Source organism: Choloepus didactylus, chromosome 2 (genome assembly GCF_015220235.1).
Source record: "Choloepus didactylus isolate mChoDid1 chromosome 2, mChoDid1.pri, whole genome shotgun sequence".
NCBI lineage: Eukaryota > Metazoa > Chordata > Mammalia > Pilosa > Megalonychidae > Choloepus > Choloepus didactylus.
Genome location: NC_051308.1, coordinates 13,958,437 through 13,975,559, shown reverse-complemented (window position 1 = coordinate 13,975,559; position 17,123 = coordinate 13,958,437). Strand labels below are relative to the sequence as shown.

The window sequence follows — 17,123 nt, the reverse complement described above, 5'->3', positions numbered from 1 at the left end:
AGTCTTAAGGCCATGAAGTGTCCAAGGTAACACATCAGCAATCGGGTACCTTCACTGTAGGATGGCCAATGGTGTCCTGAAAACCTCTGTTAGCTGGGAAGGCACATGGCTGGTGTCTGTTCCAAAATTCTGGTTTCAAAATATCTTTCTCCCAGGACATTCCTCTCTAGGCCACAGTTCCTCAGAAATGTTACTCTTAGTTGCACTTTGAGTATTTGTCCTCTCTCAGCTTCTCCGGAGCAAGAGTCTGCTTTCAATGGCCGTCTTCAAAATGTCTCTCATCTGCAGCTCCTGTGCTTTCTTCAAAGTGTCCTTCTTGGCTGTAGCAGTTTGCTTCTTCTGATTTTATATAGTGCTCCAGTAATTTAATTCAGACCCACCCTGAATGGGTGGGCCAACACCTCCATGAAAATTATCCAATCACACTCGTTACCCACAGTTGGGTGGGGCTCATTTCCATGCAAACAACCTAATCCAAGCACAAGATGGCATCAAAGAACATGGCTTTTTCTGGCGGGGGGGGGCATAATATATTCAAATTGGCACAGGAAAATACACCCCCTAGGGAGTTTTCATTTGCATTTAAATAGGTTCTCTGTCTCTCTGACTCTGCTATCTCCACCCTTGTCTGGGTCAGAAAGCTGTGAACTAAAAATGGCTGTGGCTTTCTCCACTGAGCTGCCCAGGTTGAGAGAGAGAAAAAGGGACAGAAAGCCCCCCTTCAGGGCCAGTACATGGTCCCTCCCAGCTTCACCCACTGGCCAGAGATAGCACCCGGTCCTCTGGGCTCCCCTTCCTGGCACAGAGAAGTCCACTGGCTTTTTAAGATCAGTTGTCACTAAAGGCCTCTATCTTCTTCTTGGGGATTTGTGGCTTTTGTTGAGCAGTCCACGTTTGTTAATCAGAACCCCAGTTAGAGCTGGACTGAGGTGTATTCACTTGTTCAGAGAGCGCTGCTCTCTATCACAGCAAGGTTTTGTAGTTTGGGCTGCCATGGGGGAGGGGCTGTTGGCACGGATCTGCAGTCTTTACTTAAGATTTTACACTGCATTCTCAGGCATTCCTTCCAATCCAAGCTGGTGTATGATGTGTGGACAGTCATGTTTGTCCCCCAGCAGTTATTCCAGATTATTTACTAGTTGTTCCTGGTTGTTTATTAGTTGTTCCAGGGGGACTAACTAACTTCCACTCCTCTTTATGCCACCATCACCTAATTGGATTTTGTTCTAGTTTGCTAATGCTGCCAGAATGCAAAACACCAGAGATGGATTGGCTTTTATAAAAGGGGGTTTTTTTGGCTACGCAGTTACAGTCTTAAGGCTATAAAGTGTCCAAGGTAACACATCAGCAATCGGGTACATTCACTGGAGATTGACCAATAAAGTCTGGAAAACCTGTGTTGGCTGGGAAGGCACGTGGCTGGCATCTGCTCCAAAGTTCTGGTTTCAAAATGACTTTCTCCAAGAAAGTTCCTCTCTAGGCTGCAGTTCCTCAAAAATATCACTCTAGTTGCACTTGGGATATTTGTCCTCTCTCAGCTTCTCTAGAGGAAGAGTCTGCTTTCAACGGCCATCTTCAAACTGTCTCTCATCTGCAGCTCCTGTGCTTTCTTCAAAGTGTCCCTCTTGGCAGTAGCTCCTCTTCAAAATGTCACTCACAGCTGCACTGAGTTCCTTCTGTTATGTCAGCTCATTTATATGGCTCCACTGATCAAGGCCCACCCTGAATGGGTGGGGCCACGCCTCCCTGGAAATATCTCATCCGTTATCACCTACAGTTGGGTAGGGCACATCTCCATGAAACACACAAAGAATTTCAATCTAATTAACATTGATAGGTCTGCCCCAGAAGATTACATCAAAGATAATGGCCTTTGGGGGACATAATACATTCAAACCGGCACAGATTTTAAGAATGGTTTCTTATAGGTAATGGCCACCAGCATTGGATGTTGCCCTTTCTGAAAAAAGGATATTCCAGAAGACAAAAACAATTGACCTACAGGGATTTTCCAAGAAAATGGAACAATGGAAGATACCCTACACAACTGCAGATAAACAACACCTGCCGATAAACCAGTTTTGGTGCAGGAGAGATAGCTTATCAGATTGGACAAGCATACCATACTAATCAACGTACATCTGCTCTTCTCTTTGTAAGACTTCCCCTATGTAAAATGGAAGCTTAGTGTGAGCCAATCAGAACATTTCCTCATTTGCTTCTGCATTTGCTCTATAGAAGCTCCCCCTTTCCACCCCCTTGGTGGAACTCCCTTCTTTCTGAATGGGATGCTGATGGACTCATGAATCACTCAATAAAGCTATGAGATCTTAAGTTTCATGAAAAGTTTTTCTTTTAGCAGATATTATGCAGTCATTAAAAAAGAATGAGGTGAGGGCTGGCGAGATGGTAGCATAGGGAGGTGTGGAATTTAGTTAGTCCTCTAGAGCAGCTAGTAAATAGCCAGGAACTATCTGGAAAAACTGAGGGATATCTGTGACCTGGACACACATCATACACCAGTCTGGAACAGGTGAAAGGGCCAAGATCACAGCATAGAACTGCGGAGCCAGGTGCGCCACCCCCCTGGCACAGCAGGCTGAGTTGGAAAACTCCCCTGAGGGAAAAGCAGCAAGCCCCTACTAGGAGCAAGGGAAGGTAGCTCAACTAACCTTCAACTGTGGTTTTAATTAGCAAATTTAGACTACTGAATATAAGCTATGTGCACAGATAAATCCAGAGCAAGCAGGAAAGGAACCCTGAAGTCTCTGCTGGCAGAGAGGAGGCAGGGCTGATGGAAAAATGAATGAATGAATTAATTAATTAATTAATTTTTTAAAAAGACTTTTGGAGATCGCCAAGCTCAGAATACTGGAAAGGGACTGTGCCCCAAGAAAAAGGGCACATAGAGCTGGGTACCAATGCTGGCTCTTGACTGGAAGAACTTCAGAGCTGGGCACTGGCTCTGAAAAGGTTTTTTTGTTTGTTTGTTTCTATTTTTTAAACTATTCTAAGTAGCTCATTAGAGAAAGCCTCAGGCATTTTCAATTGTCAGTGCTGACCCAGGCAAGGGTGGAGTTAAGATAGTTCTAACAGACAAAGACTCAGGTGAAAAAGATAATTCCCTAAAGGGAGTATCCTCCCAAGAAAAGAGGGGTTGGGGCCCAGCTCAAGTGGCTGTCCTCCTTCAGAGAATTCAGACCCCACGGGTGGGGTGGAGGCAGAAGCAGCTTAAGTTTGCCTTCTAACTCCAAAGGCAGGGAGAGGGTGTGCTGAGATTTGAGTCACCAACTCTATGCCAGTGGGGAGGTGTAAGGTGTGGGCTGACAAGTGCCACCTGCTGGGCAGGATAGGAAAAGCAGAGTCTAGAGGCCTCACAGGAACATCTAACAACCTACTGGGTCTCATCTTCAGGGAAACTTGATACTGATTACATCCTCCTCCTTAGTCCTGTGGCTGTCTGGCCTGGGAAAATCTGACTGGGTTGATCATATCTGGGTAGCCCCTCTCAAAAAAAAAAAAAAGCTTCCATATTGGCAAGGCAAGAACCAGAATAACAAGAGAGGAAAAATTCTGACCAGTTCAACATAAGCTATGTCAGAGGTCTGAAGTAAGTTGAACTGAATGCCAAAGAACAAATAGAGAACAAAGCCAACCAACAAGAAAACCTTAAGTGAAAGAGTGAAAACAGCCTTTAGAATAAACTAATCTGGAAACCAGATGCCTAGACACCAACAAAAAATTATAAATCACACTAGGAAAAACAAAGATATGGCCCAGTCAAAGGAACAAATTTACACCTCAAATGAGATACAGGAGTTGAAACAACTAATTAAATATGTTCAAACAAACATGCTAAATCAATTCAAAAATCAAATCAATGAGTTGGCAAAAGAGATGACAGATATAAAGAAGACATTGGGTGAACACAAGGAAGAACTTGAAAGTATGAAAAAAACTACTGGCAGAACTTATGGAAATAAAAGGCACAATAGAAGAGAAGAAAAACACAATGGAGATATACAGCAGCAGATTTGAAAAGGCAGAATTAGTGAACTAGAGGAGGGAACATCTGAAATCCTACACACAAAAGAACAGATAGTGAAATGAATGGAAAAATATGAGCAGGGTCTCAGGGAATTGAATGACATCATGAAGTACACAAATATACATGTCATGGGTATCCCATAAGAAGAGAAGAGAAAGGGGGCAGAAAGAATAATGGAGGAAATAATCACTGAAAATTTCCCATCTCTTATGAAAGACATAAAATTACAGATCCAAGAAGCACAGTGTACCCCAAACACAGTAGATCTGAATAGACCTACTCCAAGACACTTACTAATCAGACTGTCAAATGTCAAAAACAAAGAAACTTCTGAAAGCAGCAAGAGAAAAGTGATCCATCACATACAAGGGAAGCTCGATAAGACTGTATGGCTTTCCCAGCAGAAACCATGGATGCAAGAAGGCAGTGATATGATATATTTAAGACACTGAAAGAGGAAACCTGCCAACCAAGAATTCTACATCCATTAAAATTGTCCTTCAAAATGAGAGAGAGTTTAAATTTTTTTCAGACAGACAGACACAGAGAGGTTGTGAACAAAAGACATGCTCTACAAGAGATACTAAAGGGACACTACAAGCAGATAGGAAAAGGCAGAAGAAAGAGGCTTGGAAAAGAGTGTAGAAATGAAAACTGTGAGGGTAAAAAGAGAAAGAGAAAAGGAGAGGGAGAGAGAAAATCACTAATGTGAACTAACATTAATGAGTGAAATTTGAGACTTAAAGTTGAAAACACGGGTTATCAGGAGATAAAAAGAGGTAGAGATTCCAGATGCTGAAGGAATAAAGAATGTTCAACAGGACTGATTGTAAAGATCCAAAAATGGATAGCACAATACCACCTGATGTTAGCACAATATTGTAAGTACACTGAACAAAGCTGACTGTGAGTGTGGTTGAAAGAGTAAGTTTAGGGGCATGTATGACACCAGAAGTAAAGACAGAGGATAAGGACTAGGGCTGTATATCTTAGGAAAACCTAGAGTGGACAATTATGGTGTTTAAATGTACAAATATAAGAATGTTTTTACATAAAGGAGAACAAATGAATGTCAACATTACAAGGTGTTGAAAATGGGATGGTATATGGAAAAAAATACAAAAAGGCAAATTAGAGTCTTTAGTTAACAGTAACATTATAATATACTTCCCAGGGGAGTAAATCTCCCTGGCAATGTGGGACATGACTCCTGGGGATGAGTCTGGACGTGGCATCTTGGGATTGAGAAAGCCTCCTTGGACCAAAAGGGGGAAGTGAAATGAAACAAAATAAAGTTTCAGTGGCTGAGAGATTTCAGAAGGAGTCAAGCGGTCATTCTGGAGATTATCCTTATGCATTATATAAATACCCCTTGTATTAGTTAGGGTTCTCTAGGGAAACAGAATCAATGAGAGGTTTCTATAAATATAAGATTTATAAGTGTCTCACGCAACTGTGGGTATGCATGGATCCAAATTCCATAGGGCAGGCAGCAAATTAGCAACTCCAATGAAGATGTTCAATGAACTCCTCAGGAAACGAACTGGCAACTTCAATGAACTCTTCAGGAAACGCTTTGCTGATCAGCCGAAGAAGTGAAGGTCCTCTATCTGTCTTGCTTAAAAGTCTTCAACTGATTGGATTAAATCCAGCTGACTGCATTCTCATTGTGGAAGACACGCCCTTCGTTGATGCCATCAGTCACAGCTGCAGCCAAGTGACTGATAATTTAATAAACTGGCCTGTTGGTTTATTAACCAGTCACAAATGTCCTCCCAGCAACAGTTAGGCCAGTGCTTGCTTGACCAGACTGCTGGGTACCATCACCTGGCCAAGTTGACACATGAACCCAACCATCACACCCCTTTTTAGTTTCGAATGTATTAGAAAAGCTAGAAGGAAATACTGAAGCTGTTGAACTGTAATCCAGTAGCCTTGATTCTTGAAGATGATTGTATAACTACATAGCTTTTACAGTGTGACTGACACTCCCTTTATCCAGTGTATGTACAGATGAGTAAAAAAATAAAGACAAAAAAGAATAAGTAGTAGGGGGGATAAGTGGTATGGGATATTTTGGGTGTTCTTTTTTCTTTTTATTCTTATTTTTATTATTTTTTTTTTTTGGAGTAATAAAGTTCAAAAATGATTGTGGTGATGAGTGCATAAATATATGATGATGCCTTGAACCACTTTGGATGGTTATCTGGTATGGAACATATCTCAATAAAATTGCATTTTAAAATAAAGGAAGAGGCAACTCTATAGGTATTGACATGGAACAATCTACCAAGATATACTGTTAGTGGGGAAAAAGTAAGTCCAAAACACAAATGTTAAGCTCAAAGCCAGGAGATCAGATGGCTTATCAGCCTAAAATCTGTCTCCTGGTCTAAGGAATCTAGGGTTTTTTTATGGTTTCAGACAAGGGGTAATAGAGGTGTTACCATTGCAATAGCAAGTATAAACAGGGCTGAGACTAGTTCAACCAGTTTCAGTTATTTCAGGTATTAACTTTTGGTTATTCTACATATACTGGAAGGAAAACATAAACATAATGAATCAGTCATCATCAGGTATTAACTTTTGACTATTCTACAATATACTAGAAGGAAAAATGCATCTATATAATGAGTCAGTCATCATAATCTTTTGTTAATTCTTAACTCTCTGTTACAACTCCTCCCTCTTTTTTGTCCATTTCCTCAATCTTGAGGGATGTCTGGTTGAGTACTTTCTAATTTCTTCATGCTGAAAAGGGGCATCAGCATTATGGGGTAGAGGAATGAAATTGGTTGTCATTCTTGGAGAGACTGATACTCTGGGATTCAGGGCTTAACTGGCATAGGAACAATCAGAGGCTTTAAGTCTCTGAAAAATAAACTTTAATAAATAAATTGAAAATTATAGGTTTAAATAAAAGGAGTAGAAATCTTATGATTAGGTGATTTATAACTATGTTACATTGGGGAGGTAACTTTTTTTTATAGATTTTAGGTAGAACCGGGGTGGTTCCTTAGGGATTTCAGGAATAATGTTGGAAATATCTGGCTGAGACCTGCAGAAGAGTAACCTCCAGAATGACTCCCTTACTCTATTTGAAATCTCTTAGCCATTGAAACTTTATTTTATTTCTTTTCCCCCCTCTTGATCACAGATCCATTGCAAATGCCACGGTGTCAGGGAGGTCACCCCTGGAAGTCATGTCGCATGACATCAGGGAAATTTATCCCTGGAATCATGTCCCACCTTGGGGGAAGTAGTGAGTTTATTTGCTGTGTTTGGCTTAGAGAGAGGGGCCATGTTTGAGCAACATGGAGATTTTCAGGGGGTGGCTCTTAGGCATTATGCCATTATAGAAATAAGTTTTATAAGTGTAAGCCTCAAGATCGAGGACTTGGCTTATTGGCATATTTCTTTTTATTAGGCAGGGCCCATATATTTTAGAGTTTTATTTTTATAGGTCTCCCTGTTAAAAATTTAAATGGGGATAGTTTATGTTTTTCAAAAAGGAGTAGATCTTAGACTTTGCAAAGTTCTTTGATTAAAGTTTTAGTAAATTAGGAGCCTGATTGCTTGAGAGACTAGCAGGAATTTCCCAGGTGGAGAAGTTTACTAATTCTATGCTCTCTTTCCTCAGTCCCTCAAGGGATCTTGCAAATACTTTTTCTTTTTGCCCAAAACACTCCGAAATGCATCAGGGTATTACATCAACTTGTACAGAATGTCAAGATCTCATTCCCTATTCTAGGTCCCATGTCAGATAAAGCTGAATTAGATTGTCTAAGTAAATCGACCATGTTAAATCAGATTAGTGTGCTACAGAAAATTTAAATTTTGGACAAAATAAATTGCTCCTACTTTGGGCTCACACAGAAATTAAAGCCTTAAAATACAGACAATATCATCTTTTACCCTGTATTCTGATTTACCTTAGTCCTAACCTGAGCAGCCGCGTTTCCATCTCTAATTGCAATCTGATCTCTTTTTCAGCTTCTTTAACAGTTGCTGTATTGAGCAGTGTTGCTCCTTTAATTCTTCCAGAGCTGGAGAACTCTAACTCTGAGTCTCAGGTGTCACACAGATACCCAAAGTTCCAGGGAACTACTAGGTTACACACAATGGGTAAAGCATCTCAGAATTTAGAAATAATAATTAAAGCTTAGTAACAAATGTGACTGCTGCAAGAGCTTACATTCTGGGTCTTAATTTCCTTATGAGTTTTTTTTTTCTTTTAAGGAAGTTATTCCTAGAAATAAATAAAAATATTTGACAATTAACTTAATTTGAAGTTATTGATTATGTCCTACAGCTGAAGTTTCATTGTTTTATCCTTATTCTTTTACTAGGGTTATATTAACAGGTAGAACATAATTTATAGACTTGCCTAGCTTCTCTTTTAAAATCCTTTTCTGTTGACAATAAAGCTCTGATTTGTAGCTGACTGTTTTTAGAAAAGTATCAGAGTAAAACAATGTAAATGATAAGGAAATTTTGTTGTTTTTGTGACGTGATAACTTTTTTAAATAACTAAAATTATGATTTTATACTGTATAACTATACTGTTTTTTAATATTATGCAGATCAGTATCAAGACATTAGATGAACAGTGAGAACATTGTTGTCTTTAAGAATCTTATACAGTTTTTAAATACATGAATAACATTTCTCTTGTATAAATTTAACCCTCAAAAAAATCACATAACCCCTTTCCTGAAGTACTGATGAACGTGATAGTGCCCTTGTTTCTTCCAGCTGCTCTTGGGTTTCTGACCGTGTCCAGTGTCATCACCATGTCCGCTCCTTTCTTCCTGGGGAAAATTATTGATGTCATTTATACAAATCCCAGTGTCGACTACATCAATAACCTAACCAACATCTGCCTTGTGCTCAGCGGAGTGTTCCTGGGTGGCGCTGCTGCCAATGCTATTCGTGTCTACCTCATGCAAACCTCAGGTAAAAACGGTCTTTGGTCTCAGGTCAACAGTCATTCCTAAAGAACTGGGGGTTGGGGGGGGATGATGGGGATTTGAGGTTGGCCCTCGAGCTTCCTGTGCTCCGTGGCTCCTGCTGCTCCAGGCCCCAGTCTTCCTCTCCTCCCATCACATTCAGTGGGAGCAAATCCCCATGGCTTCTTGGTTCTCCTCTTACATGCATTGGAGTTGAGCTGGTGGCTGGATAGCTTGAGAACAAGGCTCTTGATCTCAAAGCTGAAATTCTGGAGCTTCTGTGGAAGCCCGTTTAGCTCCCCCAGTCTTTTGCTTCCCCTTCTGTAGAATCTTGGTTGATAACTTTTACAGTAGTTTATATTAAGAGGAATAATCATTAAACAGGCAAGTAACTATACAATAATGATAGTGTCCAGGACACCTGACCCAAAGTTCGTTGCTTGCAATTTAGCTAATAAAATACTCTATAGATAATTAACTAGTTCTTGCCATTTGAAGGTTCAATACAGAACAGGATTACCAAGGAGGAAGAAAATTAGCTTTTGAGAAGTTCGTGTAGTAAAACATCTTTGTAAATAGCATATTTTTTAAAAAGTCAGTCATATTTATTTTAACACTGCATCCTCTCCTCAGCATAGCTGCTGACAGAAAATTAATATTTCTGACTAATGCATGACACTTCATATGCCAGGACTTAGGTAAAGTTTATTCCCACTGGGTGCACTGCGGTGTGCTAGACACGTTAAAAGGGTTTACGACACCAGGCCCCACCACCGCAGAATAATTGACTGTCCCTAATGCATAACGATGGTTGTACCCAATGCGATATCCCTCCTGTTGGCTTTTGCAGGTCAGCGCATTGTGAATAGGTTGAGAGCTTCGTTATTCTCCTCTGTTCTGAGACAGGAGGTGGCTTTCTTTGACAAGACCCGCACAGGAGAGCTGGTGAACCGCCTCTCCTCAGACACTGCCCTCCTGGGGCGCTCGGTGACTGAAAACCTCTCCGACGGGCTCAGGGCCGGGGCTCAGGCCTCCATTGGCGTTGGCATGATGGTACGTGGGCCCGGCTTCCGTCTGTACCCTCTGGTCAAGGCTTGGTCTGCGGCAGGCCTCCCAAGCAGGAGATGAGCTCAGATTGAGTCATCCCTCAACGTTCTGTAAGTTCTCTTAGTCAAGAGGCTGCAAGGACATGGAGATGGCTTCGTCCTGTGTCACCTTGCTGCCCCTCACTGCCCCTTCACCTCTCCGTAATGATTTGTTACCTGGAGAATGGACTTTTGCCTTTAGAAATTATTACTTTGTTGCCTGGATTTGCTAAGAATATGTGAATTCAGGGTATGCAGACACAAAAAATAATGGGTAGCAAAAACCCTCTTCGATTCTGAGCAGTGGGAAAAGAAAAAATGGTAACTTATACCCAAAAAACAAAAAATAAAAGCTGTGAATCTGCCATTGTTATCTTTACAAGACCAAGAAGGATTTCTCTTCCTCCTTTCCTAAGAGGGAGAATAAATTAATTTCTTCTGTTCACATAATGTAGATTTGTACTCTTCTGAGGTGAACTAGATTCATTTCCACAGAGCCTTTTTTTCCTTCCCTTAACTGGATGGCTATATAGCATTGTGATATCTGCTTACCTCCCTTCTTTAAAAAATGTTTTAACATGGAACAGCACTGTTCATTAGAAATTTAATTTGAGCCACATATGTAAAGTAAAATTTTCTAGTTGTTACATTTTAAAAAGTAGAAAGAAACAGATGAGATTAATTTTAATAGTATATTTTATTTAACCCAATATAAAAATATTGTCATTTCAACATTTAATTAATATAAAAATTATTAACGAGATGTTTATATAGTTTTTTCATATTAAGATTTCAAAATCCAGTGTGTATTTTATACTTATGGAATATTTCAATTCTGATGCCAAAATTTTATTGGATGTACTTGATCTGAATTTAGATTTCATAAAATTTGCAGTTGAAAAAGTAGATTCACATATCCAAATTGTTCCAAACACTTAAAAAGTTTGCAATAACTGAGTTGAGTATGAATTTTTAAACTTAAGTTTAAATTAATTCAAATTAAATAAAATTTAAAATTCAAAGTGCTGCGTGACCACATAAGGCTATCATTTGGAGCAGCCCCGTTCCAGTCTTCTAGAATGAGGACAGCAGGTAGTCCTTTCTCACAAGTAGAAAAGCTTGGGTTTTTGTCCTCTCTCTGTCCCATGTAGCTTTCATTCCAGAGCAGAAGGATTTGTTGCCAGAGTCAACTCTTAGATCTGACCTTTGCAACCAAGAACAGCTTTGAAATTTCATATTTTCCCCACCATCTGGAAGAATGTACTCAAGCACTATTTCTAAATATTATGAGTTCCAGGGTTCATGAAGAGTTCAATCAGGGAAAAAATAATTGAGGAACAACTTTCTATAACAGCTGAAGAGAGTTCAGCATAAGCCAGATGGCCACTCAGAAGGGGCCTCTCGCAGGATCTGGTCCTTAGGTCCAGAGGAACAGATATGGGACTTCGTTTCTTCTACATAGACCCCCTGTACCTGACTTACGGAAATCCTACTCACAAGAACCTAATAATGGGTGTGCCATAATGCCAAAGTTTCTCAATTTACATTTTAGGGTCTTCCCTTCTACCATTTGGATATCTGTTTCTGCTATTCAGAATAGTCCTTTCTGTTCGCAAGATCCTGCCTTCTCCATAAGGTTATTTATTCAGCATAGAATCAGAGCAAAAGGGGGTGGTTAATTTTGAGAGATAATTTATCTAGGTCACAGAAAAACCTGATGGACATTTCCCGTCCCCCCACGGGATATCCCCACAGTGGATACCAACACACTCAGTTTGTCCGTCTGGTGTGTGTCTCCTTTAGACAGAGATGGGCAGCATGAACTTATTCTTGCTTAGCAGCTCCTTCTGTCAACCCAGTCTTGGACAGAGAAGGAGCCCCTTGATTCACCCTGTGTTTGGGCCCTAGAACTGTCCACGACTTCCCTGCTCATGGGCCTGCCTCTTGCACAAATCTGATGGTCGCCATCAGAGAAATGACAGCACTTTCCTGAGGCTACATCTCCTGGAGGAATTACATGGGCTTAAAACTCCTGGGCTGGGCTGTGCGCTCAGGGTGAACCATTCCTAGAAATGGCCTGCCTGCTCCTCCTCAAAGGGACCAAGCTCCTTCCTGCCCAACACCTTTGTTTACTTGCTGTTCCCTCCTCTTGAAGAGGTCTTCCAAGATCATATTATACCTCGAATTGTGCTCTCTCTCTCTCTCTCTTTTTTCTACTTGTTTATTATCTGACACCTACACCCCTACCCCACTCTGGTCCTTGAATTAAAACACCACAAAGGTTGAGACTTCAGTTATCTCCCAAGTGCTTGAAATAGTGCCTGCTACCTGTAGGTGTTCAATAAAATTTGTGAATGAGTAAATGAATGAATGATTGGTTGGCCCTTGATTCCTTGCATTACTTTATATTTCACTCTGTAACTGTCCTCAGTGTTTTAGGAGAGCTTTAAACTGATTACACTATTTTCTGCAAAAATGAGATTTAGTAGATTTTAATAATTTATCTAAGAGATTGTAGCGCCATTTGAAATCACCAAATTGCAGAGTTGACAGGGAACCCCACTGTATTACTTCTAGAAATAGGCTATTATTGAAGCAACTCTAATTGTTAGGAGGCTTCTCCCATTGTCGAGCCCCAATCCATCTTGCTGAGAGTCCTGTCCATCAAGCCATGAAAAACGACTCTAACTCTCCCTCCACTTGCTAGTTGTTATGTCCTCCCCAAGTCCTCTTTCACCTCTTTGTCATGTGATGTGCATTTTTTTGGTCTCTTCGCCAGCTTGGTCCTTTCAGCGGGACACGTTGCTTTGGTTGTCCAGTGCCCTTGAGGTGATCCATAATTGAATATGGAGTTGCTGGTGTGGTCTGGCCACATGGGACAGAAGGGCCTCCCTGCTTTTGACTCACATCTTGTGTCCTCTTTATTTGTTGCTAAACAACACGGTCTAATACAGCTTTGGTCCCAGAGTAAATACTTCCATCCTTTCTTCTGAAGCTCCCTGTCACATCACTTGTATGTGGCATGCTGAATATTCATGGGGTTTTGTGGAGTTTAACGATGTCTGGAAAGTTCAACCAAAACAGGGTACACAACTCTGAAATAGCACCTTTAACTGGGCCTGTTTATTTAAACACTTACACACACACACACAACTACTGTAGGTAATGAGAATTTCTTGCCACTGTATGTAACAAACTTCTTGGCTTTTACTTTTGACAGTTTTTTGTCTCACCTAGTCTGGCCACTTTTGTTTTGAGTGTGGTGCCTCCAATGTCCATCCTTGCTGTGATTTACGGACGATATCTACGGAAACTGACGAAAGTCACACAGGATTCCTTGGCACAAGCCACTCAGGTAAAGGTTCTTCCCCGTCCTCTTGGGCTTGGGTGGAATGGCTCAGAGCTAGATTACTAGCGGACAGAACCTAAGGGTTGTTCCTAGGATCTTCATGAAAGTCCTTCCTTTCCTTACATTCTAAAATTCTAGATAACTTACATCTCAAAGTAGATCCAACTTCACTGAACATTGTATGAATTTCTTACTTCTTACTCCCACTATTTCTTATAGGACAAAAAAAGCTAATCATGTTTTGAAAATGGTTTCTGAATGACACCATCCTTCATTAATTTGATAAAGTTAGTTTTGCAGTGCTTTCCCATATTGTCTTTTTAAAAATTTAAAAATAAATTTTATACTTTTATGTTACAAAACCCATGCATGTTTATAATTGAAAATTTGGAAATTTTATATAGAGAAAAAAGGAAACTGCATAATCCTATCAAAGTTAACATTATTATACATTTGGAGTTCAACCTTTCAAATCATTTTTTCTGCATAAAAATATATTTAAGTGTCTAGTTATCTATCCTCCTATCTATCGATCTCTAGATTTTTTGCAAAAATAGGATTGTACCATATATTCTGCTTTGTTACCTTTTTTTGACTTGGGTATCATGAACAGCTTTCAATTGATAGTGTCTTAAAAAATGAAAATCATATTTTAATTTTGCCCCTAGAAATTCTTGAAACGCTTGCTCCCCCCACACCACCATCACCACTACTGAAATATATTTATTATTCTCCCAGCTAGCCGAGGAATGTATTGGAAATATAAGAACTGTTCGAGCTTTTGGGAAAGAAATGACTGAAATAGAGAAATACACCAACAAAGTGGATTATGTAATGCATTTAGCCAGGAAAGATGCGTTTGCTCGGGCTGGCTTCTTCGGAGCGGTAAGTAGATCATTTTGGAAAGAATGAAAAGGGCAGATGTTATGGTTACAGATTTTTATTCTGTGGCTCTTGCCATAAATATACAATTATTTTTTTCTACTTCAAGACTAATATATTCTCTGAAATATTTTTGTGAAAGAAGAGAAAAACAAGAAAATATAATTAGAGAAAATGCAATGCCTAATAAGACTAAAAACAGTATGAGATAAGACACTGTTCACAAAATGTGGCCCCAGGGCAGCCACATCAGCACTGCCTGGGAACTGGTTCGAAATGGAAATTCCCAGGCCCCACCCCAGACATACTGAGTCTAGCTCTGGAGGTGGGACCCAGCACTCTGTGTTTAACAAGTCCTCCAGGTCATTCTGATGCACACTAAAGTTTAACTACTGAGGATTTACAGAATTAGTGTGTTTTAGGAAGGAAGTATAAAAAATTGTTCACAATGAACTCAAATGGGACACTGAACTATAAAAGCACCACGAAGACAAATTCATAGCATGTTCAAACTGGATGATTCAATAGTTGCCATCATTTAACAGATGAGGAAACAGAAGCTCAGAGAAGGTGGTATTTTTCAAAGACCACATTCTTAATAAATGTAAAAATCAGGGCAGAGATATAAGAATCCAGCTTCTCAGTCCAATGTCTTTGCCCCAAATATTTCCTTAAAATATATAAAGACATATACTATGTAATTATTCATTTCCTTATTAATTAATATTAATCTTTAATAATTTTTTTCTTTGAAAACTGGGTAGATTGGGTAAAATAGGAATTTGATGGGTGACTTAGCTTATGTGTTTTCATGGTGATGAGGTTTCCTTCAATATAGCAGTATTTCAAAAGTAATTTTTATTTAAAATGCCAATTGGAGTTAGTATTTTGGAAAAAAATTCTTACTTTGTTAATTAAATGCATAAAAGAAAATAAGAGCCACTTTAATACTTTTTGCAGTTTGGTTCTTTTGTTCCCAGCTGATTTCTGTGTTTTCTTCCCTTCATAGACTGGGCTCTCCGGTAACCTGATTGTGCTTTCTGTCCTCTACAAAGGAGGGTTGCTGATGGGCAGTGCCCACATGACAGTGGGTGAACTCTCTTCCTTCCTAATGTATTCTTTCTGGGTTGGATTAAGCATTGCAGGTATGTAATTTAACTAGGCTTGGGCAGTTTCAAGTTAAAAATAAGGTTTATAGGTTATGAAATAAAAATTTACTTTCACATTACTCCACCTCTCATCAGTTAACTTAAACGAAGACTATTTCCTAGCCTCTTATTCCAACTTGGTTTTTAAAGAAAAAAATGACATTACAAATGTGATCCTCCCATGTAGGTGAGCAGTTTCTTGGTTGGAAAGTTTTGGACTTTTGCAGGCCTCTTGCTGCTGGCTGAGCAGTATTTTCCAACTTGCCTGCTAAGACAGCTTGTTAACTTTTTGTCATTGAATGGAAGGAGGAGGAAGGCTGGTTGTGAACAGGTATGTACAAGGAAACCCACAATCCTATGGTAGTGATATTTTCATGATTGGCAAACTGTTGGGGAGTAAAGTTCCTTTCATACAAAGTCAATCATCTTTAAAACTAATTAACAATAAAAACATACTTATAAATTATAAAACTCATAACACAGAGTTGCTTGCTTTTGTCAGAAGTCTCTTGGAGTTCATCTTTTATTGTCCATTCCTGGGTAAAAGAAAGCCAGGTCCATGGAGGCAAAGTTATATGAAGTCTGCAAAAGTTTTTATTTTCTGTACTTTTCCTGCATCCTCAGCCAACATGGGGAAAATGATTTCCTGCTTTTTGTTTTCCTTCTTCCCTCTAAAAACAGAGATGGAAAAGATGAATAAATATCATGATGTCTGATTAATAGAACTTCGGTTATCCTACTACAGTGTTACCTCGACCATAGATTTTTATTTTAAGGTTTTTATGTCTTAATTGTTAAATATAGAGGTTTTTCCTTAGACATCTGCAGGCAAGTGAGGATATTTTCTGGAGTGAGATTTACAGAAATCCTAAAAATAGCATTTTTGTTCTGCTGGTTGATCGTGAAGAAAAACCTGATTAAGGCATTTCAGGGTTCTGGGTGACCTCTACTTTTGTATGTTCTACTGCCTTGCCTTTTCTTTGACAAGTTCACAACTGTGTCGCACAGAAATAGCTTAGAAAAGTGCAGCTCTGTTCTGTCAGTAGTCAGTTATCTCCACTGGTTAGAGAAGCTCTGCTAATGAGGCTTTGCCTGGGTACAGCGATTGGATAACTTGGCTTTCATAACAACCACAAGCTATACCGCAACTCTGCTCAGCCACTTGTAACACACATGCTTATCTAGTGCAAAGAGGGAGGGTGAAATTATGGGTAGGTCAGTTAGATCTATTACCACCACAGGTTTCCCTACATTTACAACCTAGATAAGGACCTAACTGTAATAAGAATGTAATTCAGCAAGTTGAATAGAGTTTTAAGGGCTTTGTGAAGTTCAAAGTTTAAAGTAATTATAGAATGGATCTATAAAGAAAGAATTCCTATTTTATTTATTAAATAATTTAGAATGTTTGTATATTGGTTTCCGCTTAAAGCAGCATATTGGGATGGGGGTGGGGGACAATTTTAAGAACACTGTCTGCTAAGAGGAGATTGGAAGTGCTATTTGAAGAAAAGCATGCTTGATTAGTTTGAACCAGAGCATGCTCTTGCATCTTCTTTCTGAACCCCAGTGGGTTTTTAATTCAACCTGAAGATTTCAATCCGTTGTATCTTGCACAGATATTTGAATTGCATTCTTTTAGCATCCTGACTGAGGAAAAAT

The 17,123-nt window shown here is 39.5% G+C and overlaps 1 protein-coding gene across 3 annotated transcripts in view; it reads left to right on the top strand.

Annotated features, from left to right (window-relative positions):
* ABCB10 (ATP binding cassette subfamily B member 10) overlaps window positions 1-17,123 on the top strand; it is a 43,577-nt gene that overhangs the window by 13,296 nt on the left and 13,158 nt on the right. For all 3 annotated transcript variants that reach the window (XM_037820812.1, XM_037820814.1, XM_037820808.1), the window contains exons 2-6: window positions 8,804-9,004; window positions 9,848-10,050; window positions 13,303-13,437; window positions 14,170-14,316; window positions 15,323-15,458. In XM_037820812.1, the coding sequence (XP_037676740.1) occupies window positions 8,804-9,004; window positions 9,848-10,050; window positions 13,303-13,437; window positions 14,170-14,316; window positions 15,323-15,458 (822 nt within the window). The remainder of the gene's footprint in view (window positions 1-8,803; window positions 9,005-9,847; window positions 10,051-13,302; window positions 13,438-14,169; window positions 14,317-15,322; window positions 15,459-17,123) is intronic.